The following is a 23,139-nucleotide window of genomic DNA, read 5'->3' on the forward strand; positions in this document are numbered from 1 at the left end:
GGCGTGTTTGTGGAGGGGACCCCAAGGCTTGAGAACCAGTGTGGAGTCAGGTATTAAAGGGTATAAATGGTCATTTAAAAAAAAAGAAGAAGAAGACAGACTGATCTTTTTACTCTCTTTGTAGAAAATATTGCAAAATTGTCATAGCAAGAGGCAAACAAAAAATATGCAGGCAGAAATATAGGGAAAAGGTATATAGGATTATACAAGTAGTCAGGAAAATTAATTGGTAAAAATTTTATGACTAAGATTTTGAGTTTTTAATGTATGTGGTAAACTTTTTTTTTTTTTTTTAACTTTTACTTTGAGGTAGTTGTAGATTCAATTGTGAATTATGGATTCTCAGAAAGACCCTGTATATGCTTCAGACCATCGACTTTATTCTGATTTCACCAGTTGCATGCACTAACTTGTGTGTGTATTTATGTCTATGTAATTTTATCACATGTATAAATCCTTGTGAGCATCACCATAATCAGATACAGAATAGTTCCATCACAAGAATCCCTTGTGCCACCTAAAGGACATTTTGTGACATAGTAAGGAGCTTAGACTACGTTCTGGAGGTTGGTGTCTGAGTCTCAAAGTGTAGTCTTCAGATCACCTGGAACAGAATCACCTACTGTGCTTGTTAAATATGCAGATTCCTAAACTAGACAGGTTGACTCAGAATCTCTGTGAATATGGCCCTGTGACCTACATTTAAATAAACTTCTCACATGCTTCTTGTACCATACCTGTGAGGAGATGAACTCGAGCTGACATCCGAATGATGAGAAGGAAGCCCACCATTCAGAGACCTGGGGCACAGAAGTCTAGACAAGTACTGTCCCGACAGAGTATAATACAAGTAATATATGTAATTTTGGAAATTCTGGGAGCCACATTTTAAACGTTTTTAAAAAGGAAATTAATTTTTACACTCTATTTTGCTTAACTCTATATATTGAAAATAGTATATCAGTATGAAATTAATATAAAAACCATTGAGATATTTAGCATTCTTTGTTTTTCTGCTAAGTATTCAAAACTCATTGTGTATGTTATAGTTGCTGCACATCCTGGTTCCGATGAGCTACATTTCAGGGGTTTAGTAACACATCTGCTGAGTGGCTGTCATGGAGGGCAGCAAGATCTAGACAAAGTGAATAGCCAGTACAATGACCCTGAGGGAGAGCAGTGTAGAGATGTGCATTTAGCATCTGGAAATGGAAATACTGGTCTAGAGCTTTGGAATAAGATCACAAGTAGATATATAGACTGACAAGTCCTTTATATAAAATAGTTGTCACACCGAGTATAATTTTCAGTGATTTGCAGTGAAGACCTATTAGAATCACCTGCAGGGCTTTTTCTAACTACATGCTTGCACTCCAAGAGGGCATGGGAAAACCTGGGGGTGGGAATAGAAATGCGGAAGTACGTGTGGCTCTTGGGAACATAGGCAGACATTGAGTTTCTCCATCACTGATTCTGATATGACCCCTCCCTGCAGTTCCCACTCCTGGCGGAGAACCACTAGTGGGTGAAAGGGAGATGAGGCTGGAGAATGCTAAGGAAACAGAGGTAAAAGGAGTGCAAAAGAAGTCAGGTAAGGGAGGGGCTTCAGTACTGAAGCCAGCGGAGGTCAGAACATTTGCAAATTAAGATACTGATATGGTGAACATACAGTACAATGTTCAGATGATGTGTTGTAGAATTGTACACCTAAAACCTGTATAATTTTGTTAACTGTGTCACCCCAATAAATACAATGCAAATAAAACATTTTAAGATATTATTGATAATCATTGAGGACAAAGTTTCAATAGAGTGGTCAACTGGGCTAAGGTGGGTCCTGCAGATGTTAGTGGAGACAGAATGCTACCTAGCAACCTGAAGGTCAGAGCTAGATTGTCTACAGAAGAGGCACGCTGTGTCTCTCTAGTCAGAGTTCCTTAAATCCTTCCTTTAAGTTTGGTTAAGGTCAATCTGTGTTTCCTCTTATAGTCCTTATAGCTGTTGCATTTCAGTTCATTGTTTGTGTAGTATATCTCTGTCCTCACCCTGACCACACTGTGGAACTTTTTTAATGTTCTTATTCCTAACTTCCTCCTTATCTTAGAATGAGTCAAAATTTCTAGGAGGGGGGGCCTTTGCATCACTGTTTTAAAGCTTTCTACATGATTCTAATGAGCTAGGGTGGAAAACTATTGACCCCCTATAAGCACTTCAGTGACATGAAAAAGGTTTATTCACTTTTTGTGCCCCAGAGTTTGACTCATTTTGCTGGTATATGGTTAGCTCTCGGTTAATGTTTGTTGAATGAATGAAAAATGAGAGAACAAGGCCGTGGACCCTTGTGGGTAGCCTAATAAATAAAACATTTTCTTTATACTGAATAGTTACAAAGCCAGTTATTAAATGCACTGCATCTATTTTAGAATTCTTATTAGTGTGAAACTGTTATCATGGATTGGTCTAAATCACATAATTGATATAAAATATCAAGTATGAAATAGACTCTAAAATTAGTAGATCTGTACTTTAAGTTTATTTGTTTGACTACACATACCACAAGATGTAGTATTGTTAACTGTTCCACTCGGGACAATATACAAGAGAAAAATTATTGCATTCAGTATAAGGATTTCTGCCATCAATTTAAAGGAAGTTTCCATTTTCACAAAATTAACCACAACCCAATAAATCCTATTCTACTTAACACTGTGGCTACTGAAAACATCTTACTTACATGAATATTTATACTTCTTTATTATGACTCTTTTGAAGCCACTGCAGTCACTAATTTGACTCTGCAGCAGCTGCCATTTACCACGGTTAGTAGCAGGTGGAAAGACATAAGGTTAAACTGTTCTAAAAAAATAAAATAAGCTGGTAGTTACTAACATAGTGCATCATTAGAATAATTAAATGGACTGTTCCGTCCCAGACATTGTTTGTAGAGTGCTCCTAACCTAAACCCTGGGAACTCGTAGGTGCCTCAGTAAAGGTTGATCTTCCTCTGCACCACCGCTGGCCAATGCTGTGCACAGGGTTTAGAGAATGAAGTTGGAAGTGACACAGTTGAACATTCTAACACTAAACTTATTTTCCCACAGATGAAAAGAAGTCAAGAAGTGATAACTAAAAACCATAATCAAGAAGAAATAAATGTTCTTCGGTGTTGGAAATGTAGAAAATGTATAGCAAGTTCTGGTTGTTTCATGAAGTATCTCGAGAATCAAGTAATTAAGGTCAGTCCTGCGAACTCTCTAGTTTTTAGTTTTCTAGTATGGGAATGCTGTGGGCACCCCCCCACCACCACCACACACACACATTTCCTTTCACGCCTGACTTAGCTTTACCTAATTTTATTTGACCCACTGAAAACATTTCAGAGTGCTGTTCGGAAGGCATCCCTTCCTCAGTTACAATTAATTTACCTTTAGCCACTCACATTAACATGACCTTAAAGTTTTAAGTTATAATAGACATGTTAAAGTAATAATAGTCCCTTTTTTTATTCCTACAGTGAGTGAACCTTACAGTTCAAGTCATCACCAAACAATTCAAGATTCTGTTAATAAATGGAAAACCTATTCTATTGTAAATTTTTTAAAAAATATTCAATATGGGCCTAGAAGTGAAGGTTCATGTATAATTAAAAAGTCAGTAGAAACACCTGAATAATAATCAGCAACTTTTAACTGGTTTTCCTGATAAAAATAAATGTATTTACATGTTTGTTTTTTTATTGATTTTTGAGAAAGACGAAGGGAGAGGAGGGAGAGAGAGAGAAAGAGAGAAACATCGATGTGAGAAAGAAACATCAGTTGCCTCCTGTAAGCACCCTGACTGGGAATCAAACCCGCAACCTGGGTATGTGCCCTGACCAGGAATCAAACCCACGACCTTTTGGTGTAGGAGAGAATGCTCCAGCCAACTTAGCCACACTGACCAGAGCTAAAACAAATGTTTATAAAACAACAGAAGTAAAATCCCTGAACTTCCCTGAGAGCAGTACGAAAGCGGCAGTACCAGAGAGCTGCAGCCCAGACAGAGGTCCGTGGGCTTTGCAGGGAGTTCTCGGTTCAGCAGAGGGAGTGGCTGTAATCACCTACCTTGTTTTCTTCCCCTTCTCTGAGAGACACACGGTTTGGTTTGGTTTTGCCTCGGTCACATGTGATCATGGTTATCTCCTCTCCACTCTAATGCCTTCTCATTTTCTGAGGCCATTTGTGTTTTCTGTAAATTTTTGTTGGTTTTTTCCTTCTTGCCTGTTTTTCTATTAGGTTGTTTTGTTTTTATTTTTGGAAGTTCTTTATGCATTCTAAATACTAGTCCCTTGTTGGTTATTGTCTTGGCAAATAGCTTCTGCCTGTTTATGTAACTTGTATATCTCTCTTTGTGGTCATTTTTGATGAACAGAAGTTCATAATATAATTCAGATGAATTTATTAATCATGTCCTTTATGTTTTGGACTTTTTGTTAAGAACTTCTTTTGGCCCTGGCCGGTTTGGCTCAGCGGTCAGAGCGTTGGCCTGCGGTCCTGAGAGACCCGGGTTCGGTTCCCGCTAAGGGCACGTACCTCGGTTGCAGTTTGTCCCCGGCCCTGGTCAGTCGTGCGGGTGGCAGCCACTCGATGTGTTCCTTTCACATCGATGTTTCTCTCTCTCTCTCTTCGTTCCTCTCTCTCCCTCCCACTCTATCTGAACAAAAAATGGAAAAATGTCCCCGGGTGAGAATAAAAAAAAAAAAAAAAAGAACTTCTTTTGCACCCTGAAGGGAAGATTTTTCTTTTCCTTCTGCTGATTACCAAAGTTGAGATAGGCAAGTTTCCTGCTGTGTTGTCCTGAGTAGCAAGTTTATTTCTCCTTTACCCTGACACTGTATGTAAGAGTTCCCCCTGTGGGTTTCCCTAACCTGAACAAACCCTGGACTCATTCTCCTGCATTCCACACCCTGCGCAGACACGAAATGGCTCTCAGAACATCCATGATTAGAAAGCTGGGGAACAGCATTCAGAGCTCTGGCTCCGGGACCTCACTTCATTATCCCAGTTCAGTGCCAGGAAACGGGAGTCTCACGCTCTGGCTCAGCTCCCACAAAAGTAGGAACTGGAAATCGGAGTTACTGAAACTGTTGCTGCAAAATAACCGAGTGCCTCCCAAACCTGGTTTGCCAAGAGAAACAGCACAAATACAGTCATCGCTTCTGCTTTTATAATATAGAGCAGGTGTGTTAGCTTGGTGGAAGCTAGGTCATGTGTGGAACTTGAGCTGTAAGGAAATCTGGGACATTTGAGCTTTAGTTTTCCAGCCACTGGCATGTAGTAAGGCATGTGACAAAGAATTTGGAGTGGAATTTTGAAACAGTCTACTACTTCTACAGGGAAAGAAGGGGACCCCTACCACATCTTCAAGTCTGAGATACATGAAATGTAGGCAAGAACCAAGAGCAAAAGCAAAATAACAACAAAAGCCCTACAAACATACACATAAAATAACAAAAAATGGTTTCCATTTGTGATATCTAGGGCCATGAGGAGAATGATGTCCTCAATTTTAGTTTTTTAATCAGTTTCGATTATACTTTAGGACATGTCAGATTTATGTGGACTACAAAACATTCGAATAGAGATTTTGGGGAAACTGCTTGTTCTATGCATTCAAAACAGAGATTTGAACTACATGGGAGTCATCACATATAAGTGATGAGTGATGCTGTGAGAGAAGATGAGATCAAAATAGTGTGTGTGGGGTAGCAGGAAGGATACAGTGTTATGAAGTAGGATACAGTGTTATGAAGTAGGATACAGTGTTATGAAGTAGGATACAGTGTTATGAAGTAGGATACAGTGTTATGAAGTAGGATACAGTGTTATGAAAATCAAAGGACAGATGTCTTCCAGAAGGAGATATTGGTTAGTCATTCTGAATATTGCTGGGAGATGTAGAAGACCAGACAGTATCTTCAAAATTCACGTTGTATACTACACAGTCCCAGAGGGTGCTAGTCTGTGAAAGGTGCCCCCAGATTTGTACAGAGTTGGCATGCAAACTGTACGGCCATAAGTGGAGAACCTGAATGAGAACTAAAAGTATGTAATGGTTTTAGCAAAGAGGAGGTCATTGATCGACGTTCATTGTAGTGTGAGAGTTGTAGGGACAGTTACTAGATTCCAGTTAGTTGAGGATAATGGAAATTGGGGAATAGTCCAACACTGACTGTAAAGCATTATAATTATTTGGGTTATGACTCTTTCTATAACCTGGATATGGAGTTTATTCTTATAACATTATTACCAATACAGTGATGGCCATAAATATGATAGATGAATGTTCAATTGATTATGGATCATATACTTCCTTCTTTACATTTTTTGCTGGATAGTTTGCTCATTTTTTTCTCTGGCTTTATTATCCTGCTCGTATCTTTCCTTCAATGGCTATAATGTTGAAATAAATTATATTTCATTGCTTATTACATTTTAAATATTTTATGTGACCTTTTCTTAGTGTCAGTATATATTTATTCCATACTTAGACTTACTACCTGCTAGGAACTAAATTGTGTCCTCTTTCACCCAAATTCATATGTTGAAGTCCTATCCCCCAATATGACTATATCTGGAGATAGGTCTTTAGGAGGTAATTAAGACTAATGAGGTCATAAGAATGGGACCCCAATTTGATAAGAGGCCACAGTGTCTGTCTCTCTTGCTTTCTCTCTTTTCCCCTCGCTCCCCACTCCTCTCTCCCTCTCCTCCCCCTCCCTCTCCCTCCCCTCCTTTCTCCCTTGCTACCTCCCTCCAGGTGAGGACACAGTAGTCTGCAGGCTAAGAAGAGAACTGCCACCAGAACCTGAATGTGCTGGCACTTTGATCTCAGACTGCTAGCCTCCAGAATTGTGAGGAATATGTCTGTTGTTTAAGCCACCCAGTGTATGGTATTTTGTTAGGGTAGACCAAGCAGACCAAGTCACAACAGGTCCTGTAATAGGCCCTGGAAATTCAAAGAACAGAAGAGATATATTCCGTCCTTGTGAAGCTTTCAGGACAGTGGTCAATCATAAATATTAAGTTTTAGCTGTTTAGGTGGCAAAAAAGAAAGCGTGGGAACCATAAGAATAGGATATAGGCAGAGGGTTGGACTTAGTGTGGGGGAGGATTTTCTGAGGAAGAGACTTGTGTAGAGATAAGGTAGATGAGAAGCAAGGACGGTACATGGTGGAAAAACATTCCAAGCTTTGGGATCAGCATGTTCAAAGGCCCTGTGTTGGATAATGTGGTATATCCATAGAACTAGAAAAAATCCCATGGTTGGAGTTGAGAGATCAAGAAGGAGCTTGGCAAGATTTGAATCTAGAAAGATGAGTATTAGTTAGATCATTTAAGGTCTTGTATACCAAATTAAGGACTTTGATCTTTCTCCCAAGAGCTGGGAAGTCACTGAAAAGGAGTAACACAAACTTTGACTTTTATTTATTTATTTTTTAACCTCACCTGAGGATATTTTTACATTAATCAGCAGATGGAGCTGGAGGGAGAAAGAGAGAGAGAGGCAGAGAAACATTGACATGAGAGATACATTGACTGGTTGCCTCCCACACGACCCTGATCAGGGCCGGGGACCAAACTGCAACCGAGGTACATGCCTTGACCGGAATTGAACCTGAGACTCTGGTCTACAGGCCAACACTCTAACCATGGAGCCAAACTGGCCACGGCTAAACTTTGAATTTTAAAAAGATCATTTTGGCTATTGTGTGAATTAAAAGGGTAGCAAGAATGGATACAGGGAGATTGCCCTTAAGTGAGGCTTTCTTCTTTTTTCATTTATTTCCTTTTGAGTAAAAAGTTCTCACCTTCGAAATACCTTCTCAAAGTACAAATAGAAAACAAGACAGTCTAACAGAATTTGGTTTCTTTACATTTATAATACTTTAAACATTGAATTAGTAATGTTAATCTTAATGACATTTTTGTTACCTGATCATTTTCTGTAGTGTGTATAACTTCAGTAGTTAAATAATATATTTTAATGAATTAGCTAAGGGAATGTTATTGTTAATATTGGAAATAATTATGTTAAACATTTTTCAAAACATTGTATAATAACATTAAATTGTTTTATGTCAACATTTTACATTTAACATGTTCTGATTAATTTAAAATCTTAAATATCATTAATTGATAAAAAGAAATGCATAAAATTTATAATTTTAAAATTAAATGAAGTTCTACACAGCAACTGAAAACATTCTCTACACTTCAACACAAAAATCTAAACAACAGTGCATTAGCTCCACCTGCTGTTTGAACATATTATTTCATTTACAGAACATTTTGTCGGCATTTTCCTGACAGCCTTATGCGAAATTGTTATTTAATTTCCCTTTCCTTCCTCCTCACCCAACATGATAAATTTGAGACATGAAATCTGTCTAGTAGGATTTTAAAAATCCTAATAGTACAGTTTTTCTCATTTTCAGTTTAATTTTTCTCAAGGAGTTAACCTGTTGTGCTCCTACTAAAAAAGCTTTAAATTCTTCAAATCATGTTGCTTCCAGTTTAATCATGTGTCTTAAAATACACCCAGTATTCCCTGCTGGTGTGGCTCAGTGGTTGAGCATTGACCCCTTCACCAAGAAGTTGCCAGTTTGATTCCCGGTCAGGGCACATGCCCAGGTTGTGGGTCCCATCCCCAATAGGGAGCATGCAGGAGGCAGCCAATGGATGTTCTCTCATCGATGTTTTTATCTCCCTCTCCCTCCCTCCCTCTCACATCAATAAAGGAAAAGAATTAAAAGAAAATATACACCCATTAGAACTTGTTTGGTCACACATTTGTGTGATTTGTGAAAATTGTTAGTATAGGAAGCTTTTGAGACAGCTTGAAGATGGCGGCAGGCAGGACTGGAGGGAGGGTAAGTGTGTGAGAGAGTGAGCTAGTGTGTCAGAGAGTGTGACTGGAAGTGAAGGTGGACAACCAAACTTGTGCAGTGCAGAGACGCGGAGCAGAAGGTTCTTGTGCTGTGGACGGAGCAGCCTGCTACCACGGTAAGCGGCCCTTCAGGGCCCTTCTCCCTGCTCCGTGGGGAGGTCCCACCATCTTGGAAGATCCTGGGTCTTCCCTGGGAGGAAGCAGTGGGAGCAGCTAGGGCCCAGCAACCTGAGCCCACCAGTACACCTGGCACCATCGGACCAGTGGACACTGTGTCTCAACACAGACCAGTGCATTATTGTAGAGCTCCCACAGTGCCAGTTATGGAAGCCGCTGATAGCTGGGAGCCCAGCACCATACCCCACAGTAGCAGCTTGATCAGAGTCGAGATATACCCCCAGCAACAGAGGCTAGAGAGCAGACATTCATCCCCAGGCAACAGAAGCACAGACCAGCAGCTGAGACGCATCCCAAAAAACTACAGCAAAAGCTGAGCAGTTGAGCCCCATGGGGCAGCAGCCCTCCCCAGCCACCAGCAGCAGGGCCTGGGGTTCCACAGAGGCCTGTGCAGTCCAGCAGTTCACAAAAGCAGTGGGAAGCCAGAGCCCCAGAAGGACTGATGCAATTCAGCTGCCTGCCCACAAGACCTGCAGGGTGCAGGAGCAACAGAGAGGCCTGTGCGACCCAGCAAGGACTGTGCCATCCAGTTACCTGTGGGACCTGCAGGGTGCTGAAGACCCAGAGAGGCCTGTGCAACCCAGCAGGGACTGTGCCATCCAGTTACCCGTGGGACCTGCAGTGTGCTGAAGCACCAGAGAGGCCTGTGCAACCCAGCAGCCCATAACATAGGTATAGAGCCCAGTACCCAAAGGGACTGTGTGATCCAGTTACCCGTGGGACCTGCAGGGTGCAGGGGCACCAGACAGGTCTGTGTGACCCAGCTGCACACAAGATAGGCATAGAGGATGTGAAAATGGAGGCGCAGTGAATGGAAGCTACACACACGATCTTCCAGGACCAAACAGGAATTACAACTAAAATAAAGACAAATCCTCAGAAAAAAGCAACAGAAAAGCTGCAGGACAGGATCATATAACCAGGGACACTGGTAGAATATGTGGAGGCATGAGAGGTTGCCAGGTTGTGAGCCAATGGACAGTAGCAGTCTTAGCCTGAGCAGCGCCCTTGGGAATAAAGACCAAGCTTGATGCACAGCGCAGAGAGCAGGGACAGAGCACTAAAATAGCCACAGCCACTCACCTGGGGGTTACGGCAGAGGGAGGGCAGACTGGGCTGGAACTCTGTAAGGACAACCAGGATTTGGAGGGCACTCAGAGTTTTTGCTGAGTTGCGGCTACAAAGGACAGTGGCCAGTGTGCTCCTTCCCAGAGCTGTAGGGAAAAGCAGCAGCGCCCCACCCCCGAGATTCAGCCTTTCACAGGTGAGGCAAAGAAATGCAAATTGAGGCTCATTAACAACCAGCATCTATCCCACCCTCTGGAAATCCTCTTATGCAGAACACCAGAAATAGATTCCAAGGCCCTGAATAACTGAGACAACTAGTCTCCAAATAAAACACTAGAAGATAACTAAACCTTTCCTGGGCTTGCAAATCTACCCAGGAAAGTAAGACTTGACAGTGGTATTTAATGAGGGCCCCCCCAGGCTCATCCAAACCCAGTAGAGGGAGCCACAAACAGCAGAACACCAACACCCACAGGGAAAATTTGGCAGGCTTCAAAACCCACTGAGATAGCCAAAATGGTAAAACAAAGAAACAAATCCCAAATGAAAGAACAAGAGAACTCTATCGAAGATGAGATCAATGAAATGCAGTTAAGCAAATTATCAGAGGTAGAGTTCAGAACCATGATCTTGAGAAGCTCAACAGCATGAGTAAGGACATCAGCACCATGAGTAGAGATATAGAAACATTGAAAACCAACCAAGTGGAAATGAAGAATAACATAGCAGAAATAAAGAACACATTGGAAAGACTAAACAGAAGAGTAGAGGAAACTGAGGGCCAGATCAGTGAATTAGAAGACAGGATAGAAAAAATCAACTAATCAGAAAACCAAAAGGAAAAAAATGATTAAAAAACAGAAAGATAGCTTAAGAGAACTATGGGACAACTTGAAATGTAATAACATTTGCATCATAGGAGTCCCTGAAGAGGAAGAAAATGGGCAAGGGTTACAGAATATAATTGAAGAAATAGTGACAGAAAACTTTCCTAACTTGGTGAAGGAAGAAGGCATTCAAATTCAAGAAGCACAGAGAGGCCCAAGTATGAAGAACCTAAACAGGCCCACACCAAGACACATAGTAATTAAAATGCCAAAAATTAAAGAGAGAATCCTAAAGGCAGCAAGAGATAAGCAACAGGTTACTTACAAAGGAAACCCCTTAAGGCACTCAACTGACTTCTCAACAAAAACATTACAGGCCAGAAGGAAGTGGCATGAAGTAATCAACGTCATCAAAAACAAGGATCTGAATCCAAGACTACTCTATCCAGCAAGGCTATTATTCAAAATAGAGGTCAAATAAAGAGCTTCCGAGACCAAAAAAAAAAAAGGCTAAGGAAATATATTAACACAAACCAGCACTGCAAGGTATGCTAAAAGGACTGCTGTAATTAGTAGAAGAAATAGGAAGAAAAATAGAACCACACTAAATAAAAATGGCAATAAATAAGTACATATCAATTATCCCCTTAAATGTGAATAGTTTGAATGCTCTGATAAAAGACGCAGAGTAGCTGACTGGATAAGAAAGCATGATTCACATATGTGTTGTTTACAAGAGACCCACCTCACAACAAAAGACATAGGTTGAAACTGAAGGTATGGAAAAAAAATCTTTCAAGCAAACGGAAAGGGAAAAAAGCTGGGGTAGCAATATTCATAACTGATAAAGTAGGTTTCAAAATGAAGGCCATAACTAGAGACAAAGGCGGCCACTACATAATATTAAAAGGATCTATCCAACAGGAAGATATAACCTTGGTAAAAATATATACACTCAATATAGGAGCACCAACATATATTAAAAATCTTCTGTGGGATTTCAAGGGAGAAATCAACAGCAATACAACCATAGCAGGAGACTTGAACACCTCACTGACATCACTACATAGATCATCTAGACAAAAAATTAACAAGGAAACACAGGCTCTAAATCAATCACTAAATCAAATGGATTTAATAGATGTCTATAGATAATGACACCCCAAAACTGTAGAATTCACATTCTTCTCAAGTGCACATGTGACGTTCTAAAAGATAGACCACATGTTAGGGCACAAACTAAGTCTCTACAAGTTCAAGAACATTGAAATCATATCAAGCATCTTCTCAGATCACAGTGGCATGAAACTAGAAATCAATTGTAACAAGAACATGCAAAGACATTTGAACACATGGAAGCTAAATAGCATGATATTGAACAATGAATGGGTTACCGAGGAGATCAAGGAAGAAATTAAAAACTTCTTGGAAACCAATGAAAATGAACACACAACAACGCAAAATCTATCAGATGCAGTGAAAGCAGTTTTGAGAGGGAAGTTCATAGCACTACAGGCCTACCTCAAGAAACAAGAAACATTTCTAGTTGACTGTCTAACCTCACAATTTAAAGAATTAGAAAGCAAACAAAAAGAAAATCCCAGAGCAAGTAGACGGAAGGAAATAGTAAAGATCAGAGCAGAAATAAATGACATGGAGACCAAAAAACAATTCAAAGGATCAATGAAACAAAGAGCTGGTTCTTTGAAAAGATAAACAAGATTGATGGACCCTTAGCTAGACTCACCAAGAAACAGAAAGAACCCAAATACACAAAATCAGAAAAAGGAGAAATAATAACTGACACCACAGACATACAAAGGATTGTTAACAAATATAATGAACAATTATATGGCAACAAATTCGACAATCTAGACGAAATGCACAAATTTCTAGAAACACAGTCTCCCAAAACTGGACCGGGAAGAGATAGAAAACTTGAACAGACCAATAACAACAGAAGAAATTGAAAGTGTAATCAAGACTCTCCCAGAAAAAAAGCCCAGGCCTAGATGGCTTCATGGGGGAATTTTACCAAACATTCAGAGAAGAATTATTAACCATTCTCCTCAAACTATTTCAAAAAAGTCAAGAAGGAAGACTTCCAAACTTGTTTTATGAGGCCAGAATAATCCTAATTCCAAAACCAGAAAAAGACACTACAAAGAAAGAAAACTACAGGCCAAGATCCCTGATAAATATAGATGCCAAAATTCTGAACAAAATACTAGCAAATTGAATCTAGCAATACATCAAAAAAATTATTCACCATGACCAAGTGGGTTTCATCCCAGAGATGCAAGGCTGGTATAATATTTGCAAATCAATAAATGTGATACACCACATTAACAAAATGAAAGATAAAAATCTTATCATATCAATAGATGCTAAAAAAGCATTCGACAATATCCAGCACCCATTTCTGATAAAAATATTCAGCAATCTGGGAATAAAGGGATCATATCTTGACATAATAAAGGCCATATATGAAAGATGTACAACCAACATCATACTCAAAGGGCAAACACTAAAAGCATTTCCCTTAAGAACAGGAACAAGACAAGGATGCCCACTTCTGCCACTCTTATTTAACATAGTACTGGAAATCTTAGCCACAGCAATCAGACAGGAAGAAAAAATAAAAGGGATCCAAATTGGAAAGGAGGAAGTGAAACTGTCATTATTCGCAGATGACGTGATACTATATGTAGAAAACCCCAAAGACTCCATCAAACATTTACTAGACTTAATAAGTGAATTTGGCAAAATAGCAGGATACAAAATTAACGTCAAGAAATCAACGGCATTCTTATACACCAATGATGACCTCACAGAAAGAGAAACTGAAAAAATAATTTTATTTACCATCACAAAAAAAAAATTAAGATACCTAGAAATAAACTTAACCAAAGAAATAAAGGACCTATTCACAGAAAACTACAGGTCATTGACAAAAGAAATAGAGGAAGATATAAAAAAGTGGAAGCACTTTTTTTTCATGGATTGGAAGAATTAACGTCATTAAAATGTCCATAGTACCCAAAGCAATCTATAGATTCAGTGCAATCCCCATCAAAATTCCAACGACATACTTCACAGAACTAGAACAAATACTTCAAAAGTTCATATGGAACCAAAAAAGACTCTGAATAGCCACAGCAATCTTGAAAAAAGAAGAACAAAGTTGGAGGGATCACATTACCAGCTTTCAGGTTATACTACAAAGCGACTGTAATCAGAACAGACTGGTACTGGCACAAGAACAAGCAGATAGATCAATGGAATAGAATAGAGAACCCAGAAATTGACCCAAGACAATATGCTCAATTAATATTTGAGAAAGGGACAAGAGCATACAGTGGAGTAAAGACAGCCTCTTTAATAAATGGTGTTGGGATATTGGACAGCTACATGCAAAAAAAAATTAAACTAGACCATCAAGTTACATCATACACAAGAATAAACTCAAAATAGATAAAAGACTTAAATGTGACTCATGAATCCATAAAAATCCTAGAAGAAACTGTAGGCAACAAAATTTCAGACATCATATGCAGCAGAATTTGCACTAATACACTACCTCTAAGGCAACAGAAACAAAGGAGAAAATGAACACATGGGACTACATCAAATTCAAAAACTTCTGCACAGCAAAAGAAACAACCACCAAAATGGAAAGGCAACCCACTGTATGGGAGAGCATAATTGCCAATGATATATCAGATAAGGGGTTAATTTCCAATATATATAGAGTGCTCATACAGCTCAACAAAAGGAAGTCAAAGAACCCAATTAAAAAATGGGCAGAGGAGCTGAATAGACACCTCTTTAAACAGGATATACAAATGGCCAAGAGAAATATGAAGAAATACTCAACATCACTAATCATCAGAGAGATGCAAATTAAAACAACAATGAGGTATCACCTCACACCTGTCCGAATGGCCACCATCAACAAATCATCAAACAATAAGTGTTGGCGAGGGTGTGCAGAAAAGGGGACTCTAGTACACTGCTGGTGGGAATGCAGACTGGTGCAGCCACTATGGAAAACAATATGGTGTTACCTCAAAAAATTTAAAATTGAATTCAATTTGACCCAGTGATCCCATTTCTAGGACTATATCTTAAGAAGCTTGAAACACCAATCAGAAAGAATATATGTACCCCCATGTTCATAGCAGCGCTATTTGCAATAGCTAAGATCTGGAAACAGGACAAGTGTCTTTCAGTAGACGAATGGATAAAAAAGCAGTGGTACATATACACAATGGAGTACTATGCAGCTATAAGAAAGAAAGATCTCTTATCCTTTGAAACGACATGGAGGAACCAGGAGAGTATTAATCTAAGCAAAACAAGACAAGCAGAGGAAGACAAATATCACATGATTTCACTTATTTGTGGAATATAATGAACATAACAGTCTGAGGAATGGGATAGTCCCAGATACATGGAAGTGAGGTACAGACTAGCAATCCCCAGAAGAGGGTGTGTGTGTGGCGGGGGGGGCGGATAAACCACAGAAGTTATATGCATGAATATGGACATGGACAACAAAGCTGGGGACAGGGTAGGGAGGGAGAGGGAGGGGGCTATCAGTGGGGGGAAAAAGGAGAAACATATGTACCAACAATTAATTAATTAATTTAAAAAGTTGTTACTATAGACTTATAAACTTAATAGGTGATATGTCTCATTTTAACCTGTAAAATTATATTGAAAATAAATAACATGAATATCATATACATTTTTTGTAAGGCTTTGTGTTTGTAAATACAGTTGATGTAGTTGGCCATCTCATTTATAATTGGGATTTCCGTGTTTAGCCTGCATGTCTTTGCCATATCTAAGTCTTCAGAAAAGGGAACAAAATGCTACACTCCTAACCCAGACTTTTTTGCTCCTCTCATCTCTATCTCCTCTCCTCTCATCTATTATAACTGATTTCTTCTTTTAGTTGGTGTGAAAGTGTGCTTTAACTCTTAACAATTTAGAGAACATATATGCTTGCTTATATTAATAGTTCTAAAATAAAGAAGATTGGGGTGTGGAGTCACATATCAGCATCAACTGTGGAATGTTTCCTAAACCTACCTACCTTCTATATAAGCTAGTGCATTGTTCTTGATTAATTTAAAAATAAATTATGCTTTATGTTTTTGCTTGTTTGTTTTGTTTTATACGTTTAGGGAAGAAGAATAGCATATGCCTTAAAACATACCTGGGCTAAAGATGTAGGAAGGCTGCCACAAAAACGATAAATTTTACTATTTGGAATAGGAAGCTTGGTGACTGAGAACGTGAGCTCTGAAGCCTGACTGCCTGGATGGAAATTGCTTTGCTGCTTACTGTATGGCCTTGGACAGGCTACATAAAAGTTACTTAATTTCTCTTGTTTCTCCTTGTATGGGAAATAGTAAAACCTTAAACAGTGCCCTGTCATAGTAATATCAGTACAGATTTTTGTTACCTAGTCAAAATAAGAATAAGTATACTGTAAAATTTCCACCTACCTAGAACTATGGCTCTAATGTTTATTCTCATGGGAATAATCATATTAGCATCTGTAGAATTTATAGTAGATAGTGGTTTCTTAGTATCCCAAACAATCTTATGTGATTAAATATAATAACACTGTGGCTGGGTGAGTCAGTGTGCTGGAGTGTCATCCCATACATCAGAAAGGTTGTGGGTTTGATTCCTGGTCAGGGCAAATACCTAGGTTGTAGGTTCAGTCTCCAGTCATTGTGAGTATGGGAGGTAACTGATTGATGTTTCACTCTCTCATTAATGCCCCCCTCTCCTCCCCCACTTCCTCTCTCTCTAAAATTATATCCTTGGGTGAGGATATTAAAAGATATATCATGACTAAATGAAATATTATGATTAAATGAAATAATGGAATATGTACAATAAAATGAGAACATAAGTGTAAGGTACCCATCATGGTCCCTGGCATATAAATCTCTTCCATCCCAACGTCAACATTGGGTTCGGTAATTATTCAATATTGGTAGGTCGATTTCCATTAACATTCTTTTATTCTTTCTACCAATGTAGAAATATTTATTTATCTCTTATATAGACCAGAACTTGAAATATCAGGAAAAAAAAAAACAGATTTAATAAGGAAGTAAAAGTGACTGTATTTGTCAATTTCACTTGGTATTCTCTATGAGAGCCTTTTTGCAATTTTATTAGTTATACTAATCTGCATAACTGTCAGCTCCTAATGGAAAAAGCTAATGTGTTATGACTCTAATCAGTATTCTATTCTTCAAAACTTATATATAGACCTTCATTTTGTTTCTGAGACAAAGTATTTAGGTAAAGCTACACGGCTAATTTTTGTTGAGTCATCTTCAATCAGATTCCCAAGGTTCTTTTTAAAATAGATTTGTGTAGTCCATTTAAATTTGTTATAATGAAACCCTGGCTCATATATGACTAAATTATTAAGAATTCAAATTTTTAAATGAGTTTTTCCTGAGAATACAGACAGTAAAAGTAAGCACACTATTGCAGTGCACATTTTTGGCAGTCTTCAGTAGTTTGAAGAAAATAAAAACTACAGGGGCTAGGGAAGGTAAAGGGCAAGGATTTCAGTGAAAAACTGATAAAATTTGATGCAGAATAGTCATTTTTTTATTCACCAAGCATTTACTGAGTACCTGTTATGTTTTGGCACCGTCTTGTGATCTGAGGGCACAAAGAGGACTAAGATAATGCATGCCCCGTGGAGTTTATCAGCTAAAACTTTCATGATTTGCAAATGTTTCTTGACCCCTTTTCTTTGAGGGTATTTTTATTATCTTTTACAATAAATATTATGATGTAATTTACATGCAATAAAATGAACATTTCAGTGAGTTTTGACAAGTATATACATACTCATGTACCCGCCACTATTTCAAATGTACAACATTCAGTCTTTTCTAGTTTCTTATAAACATAGGCATATAGTATTTGTTCTTTTATGTCTGGCTTTTTATGCTCAGCATGTTTTTGAGATTGATTCATGTCATTGCATATATCAATAACTCATTCCTTCTTATTACTGAGGACCACTATATTATATGAATTCCATACTTTATTCATTATATGGCTGCCATAGTTATTGATGGACACTGGGGTGTTTGCAATTTTAAGCGATAATCAAGTTGCTATGAACATTTGTTTATAAGTCTCTATGTAGACATGTATTTTCAATTATCTCGATTCTTACTGGGAACTACTAGGTCTTATGGTAAGTGACGGCATAGCTTTCTAAGAAACTGACAAACTATTTTCTTTCTTTCCTTTTTACTGGTTCATGATGACAAACTATTTTCTAAAATGACTATACCACTTTGTATTTCTACAAGCAGTGTATGAAAATTTCAGTTCTATGCCTTATAAGTGCCGAGGTCGCCAGTTTGTTCATCCTGCCTTCCTTTCCTTCTTTTTCTTTCTCCTTCAGCTATTGTAATAAATGTGCAGTGACATCCTGTTTTGGTTTGAATTTGCATTTCTCTAGTGATTAATGATGGTATGCCTTTTTTCATGTGGTTATTGGACATTAGTGTATCTCATCTTTTGTGTCTTAAAATCTTGCAGTTTTACAATTGTGCTTTCTTCTTTTTCAGTTGTAAGAGTTATTTATATTCCAGTAAAAAGTTCTTGTCAGATATAGGCTTTGCAAGCAATTTTTTCCAGTTTATGGCTTGCATTTTTATTTTATTAGTGATGACTTTCAAAGAATAGATGTTTTTAATTTTGATGAAATCCAGTTTATTATTTTTTTCTTCATACCTAGTGTTTTTGTGTCCTAAGAATACTTTGCCTATCCCAAGGTTTCAATGGTTTTTGTAGTTATACCTTTTACTTTTAGGATTCTGATCATTTTCAGTTTATTTTGTCCATGGTGTGTGGTAAGCATCAAGTTGTTTTTTGTTTTGTTCTTTTGTTTTTTTGTTTTTTTTATCTTATACAGATACAACCATTGTTCCAGCACCCATTGAAAAGTTTATCTTTTCTCATTACCTTAGCATATTTACCAAAAATCAGTTGACCATATATATATATATATATATATATATATATATATATATATATGTCTATTTTGGGGCTCTACTCTGTTCCATTGTTCTAATAAGTGTTGAAAGGTTATCCGTGTTATGGTATGTATCAGTATTTCATTCCTTTTTACATCTGAATGATATTTCATCATATGACTATACTACATTTTGTTTATACATCAGTTGATGAACATTTGGGTCACTTTAACTGTTTGGCTATTGTCAGTGGTGCTGCAGTGAATATTTGTGCACAGATTTTTCTTTGGACATCTGTTTTCAATTATTTGGGGTATAATTGTAAGGCCAATTGGTAATTCCATGTTTAACTTACTCAAGAACCACAAAGCTATTTTCCACCGAGAATGCATTGTTTTACATTCCCACCACAAATGTACAAGGGCTCCAATTTCCCTACATCCTTACCCGTACTTATTTTCTGTGTTCTTCATTATTTTGTTATTTTTTGTTATAGCCATCCTAGTGGGTATGCAGTTGTATCTCTTTGTTATTTTGTTTTTTTCATCTGCATGTTTCTTTGTTTTGCCATATTGTTCTCACTTGGACCATCAATACAGTGTGGAATAGAAATGGTGGATGAAGTCATCCTGTGTCTAATCTTACAGTAAGAGTTGTCTTTCACCATTGTGAATTTAGCTATAGATTTTTCATAGATGTCCTTTATCAGGTTGAGAAGGTTTCTTTCTATTCTTAGTCTTCTAAGAGTTTTTATCATGAATGGATGTTGAATTTTATCAAATAATTTTTCCATGTGTATTGAAACTTCATGTTTTCTTCTATATCTTGTTAACATGTTGAATTATGTTGAATGATTTTTGCCAGTCTTATTTATCTTTTCAAAGAACCAACTCAATTAATTTTTCTATTGTCTTTTTGTTCTCTATTTCATTTATTTCCACTCTAATTTTTAATTATTTCCTTTCTTTTATTGATTTTGGAATTCATTCTTCTTTCTCTAGTTCCTTAAGCTGTGATGTTAGATTATTTGAAATTTTTATTGTTTCTTGAGATAGGCCTGTACTGCTACAAAGTTTCCCTCTTAGTACCACTTTTGCTGAATCCCAAAAATTTTGGTATGTTGTATTTTCATTTGTCTCTGTGTATTTTTTTAATCTCTTATTTTTTCTTTGACCCAATAGTTGTTTAATCTTCACATATCTGTGGTTTTCAGCTTTCTTTTGTTTATTTCCAATTTTATATCTCTGTGGTTGAAAAAAATGCTTGGTATAATTTCAGTCTTCTCAAATTTATTAAGACTACTTTTGTGCCCCCAAATATGATCTATCCTCAAGAATGTTCCATGTGAACTTGAGAAGAGTGTGTATTCTGTGGTTTGGGGATGGAAAATTCTAGAAATATTGTTTATTTGTTCCAACGTATCATTTAAGGCTGATATCTTCTGTTGACTTTCTGTTTGGATGATTTATCCATTGCTGTCAACCGGGTAATCAGGCCCCTTACTAAACTGCTTTTTTTTGTCAGTTTGTCCCTTTAGGTCACTTAGTAATTGCTTTATATATTTTGTTCTCCTAGGTTGGGTGCATATATATTGATAAATGTTATATCTTCTTGATGACTTGTCTCTTTATCATTATAAAATGTCCATCTTTGTCTCTTGTTACCTTTTTTTAATCTTACCTAGTTTTACCAGTTGTAATGGTGAGAACATATCTAATAGCTCTTACTCCAGCATTGCCAGAGTCAATATTTTCTTTTTACTGGAATTAATTTTTAAGTAAAATTTTAATTTTACAAGTATAATATATTCTCTCATTAAAATAATCATGGGAAAGTTAAAGTTTCCTTTTAGGTAATTTTTTAAAAAAACATTTACATATATATGTTTCCATAGAAAAGTAAAATACTGTCTTTTAGGCTGTATATGTTTTAACATCATAATACAGAATGTAGTTATTTCTCTTCCACTTGCTTTTTTAAAATAAAAAGCAATATGTGTTAGAGATGTACCTTATAAGTGCAAACAAATCTACATCACATTCTTTATATGTCATGATTCTATTTTCAGTGAGAATAGATGGTCCTCACTAGCTCATCTTCTGAATTTTACAAATGCTTTTCATTGTTTCTAGGCCTTTCCAGACACCCTGCAATGTTGCCCTATTTCTCTCTCCCCAAATACTACTCTTGGCTGGAGACAGTCACACTTCAACTTACTTCTAATAGTTTGCCAGATCCCTTCTTCTAGTTTTCACCTCTTTGTCCTGGTCCATCCTCTGTGTGGTTCTGATCCATTTTGTACTTGGATACAGTATGCTGTTGTTTCCCTCATTAATCTTTCAGAGGGTCCTCTCAATGTCTGGTTCATTGACATTTCTCTTTTCTAGTTTAGCTATTGATTTTGTTATTTTGAAATATCTTTCATAGGTTTTGTGGTTTAACAGGGAGAATACACTGGAATATGGACTCACTTTGCCATTTTGAAACCAATGAGTAAATACCTCTCTGCCTGAAATTTCCCTATATAATTTCATGAGAATCTATAATAAAATAAACTTTTGTATGTTTGTCCAACACTCTGGTGAGGAGACATGTATTAGGGAGCAGTAAGATGATTGAACTAGAAGTTATTACTAGCATTTTCTCTTCTCTTCCTAACTTTGCTTCCATTCAATAATACCCTCTTCATATTGCCCAGCCCTCTCATTATTATCACTATTGACATGGAAAGTTGCATTTTGTTAACCAGAATTGGAGTGCAGACATCATGAATAAAACGATAACATTGTTTTCTGTGCCCAACTATAAAACCTTCCCACAGCTTTGTATTCTCCATTGAAATATTTTCAACCTGTGTTGTATATTTTTAAACATTAGAACTGGAAGAATAACAAAAGTTTTCTTTCACCATTATAATTTTGAATTTGGTTTAGCACTGATTACTGTTTATGGTGTATTAAATGCCATTGTGCACAGTATATAAAATAATGAAATGTGCTCTAACCTAAAATAATGAAATGTGCTCTAAACTATATCAATAGCTCAAGACCTTTTGCCCTTTTAATTTGCATTGTGATTTTTGTGGATGCTGTCAGAAATTAGATTAAGATAGCTTCTTTATAGATCTTTCTAATATGTAAATAAATCATACTGAAACTTTTTGTCTACACTGGGCTACCATTTAATTGTTGTTTTTTTGTTTTGTTTTTTATCCTCACCAGAGGACATTTTTTCATTTTTTGTTCAAATAGAGTGGGAGGAAGAAAGAGAGCGAAACATCGATGTGAAAGGGAAACATCTAGTGGCTGCCACCCACTCAACCAACCAGGGCCGGGGACAAACTGCAACCGATGCACGTGCCCTTAGCGGGAACCGAACCCGGGTCTCTCTGGACCACAGACTGACTGACTCTCTAACTGCTGAGCCAAACCAGCCAGGGCGCATTTAGTATTTTAAGATCTACTAATGGGAGGGAAAAGTGATGCAAGGTCCAGAAGGATCAATTTGAAGTATTAAACCTAGAAATTCTGGTGATCCTGGTTCCAGATCACAATTCAGTGAAAGGTTCTTAAAGAGATTCAGTTTCATGTCATTTATATCACTGTGAGTGGAAGCTTATAAGGTATGTTTTGGAATATCCTTGTTTGTTATTTTGTTAACCTGTTTATAGTAAAAAGTCATGCTGGTGTTTGGGAAATCTAAAAAAGAATTGTGCTTTGGCAACTTGCGTAGCTGCTGCTTATAAAATCTGATCCTGAGGAAAGAAGAACACTTTCCTTATTCTTCTCAATCAACACTTTTCTGTCATTTCATAGAATGAAATTGTGTAGACTCAGAAGGGGCCTTAACAAATTATCTAGTAGTGTTTTACAGATGTAGAAACTGAGACCCAGAGAGGTAAAGCAACTGGCCTAAGGTCACGTAGTAGTGAAGAGCCCGTATCTCCACCTTGGCCTACCCTGTCTCATCCTAACGTGTTGAGAAGCCATACTGTCTCAAGTATAACCACATCTATTCCTACAAAGCTACTTCAGAAAGCCATAAGTGTCTCTTTATGAAATTTTGTTTTTTCTTCAGGGCTTTCCCAGCTGCCTGCTCAATTG

General features: G+C 37.5%; 1 protein-coding gene across 1 annotated transcript in view; it reads left to right on the forward strand.

The window, feature by feature from the left end:
* The first annotated feature begins 3,101 nt into the window (after window positions 1-3,101).
* Window positions 3,102-23,139, forward strand: part of RNF180 (ring finger protein 180) — a 120,732-nt gene continuing 100,694 nt past the window's right edge. The window contains exon 1 of the mRNA XM_036280363.1: window positions 3,102-3,236. Coding sequence (XP_036136256.1) covers window positions 3,102-3,236 — 135 coding nt within the window. The remainder of the gene's footprint in view (window positions 3,237-23,139) is intronic.

Source organism: Molossus molossus, unplaced genomic scaffold (genome assembly GCF_014108415.1).
Source record: "Molossus molossus isolate mMolMol1 unplaced genomic scaffold, mMolMol1.p scaffold_m16_p_3, whole genome shotgun sequence".
Lineage (NCBI taxonomy): Eukaryota > Metazoa > Chordata > Mammalia > Chiroptera > Molossidae > Molossus > Molossus molossus.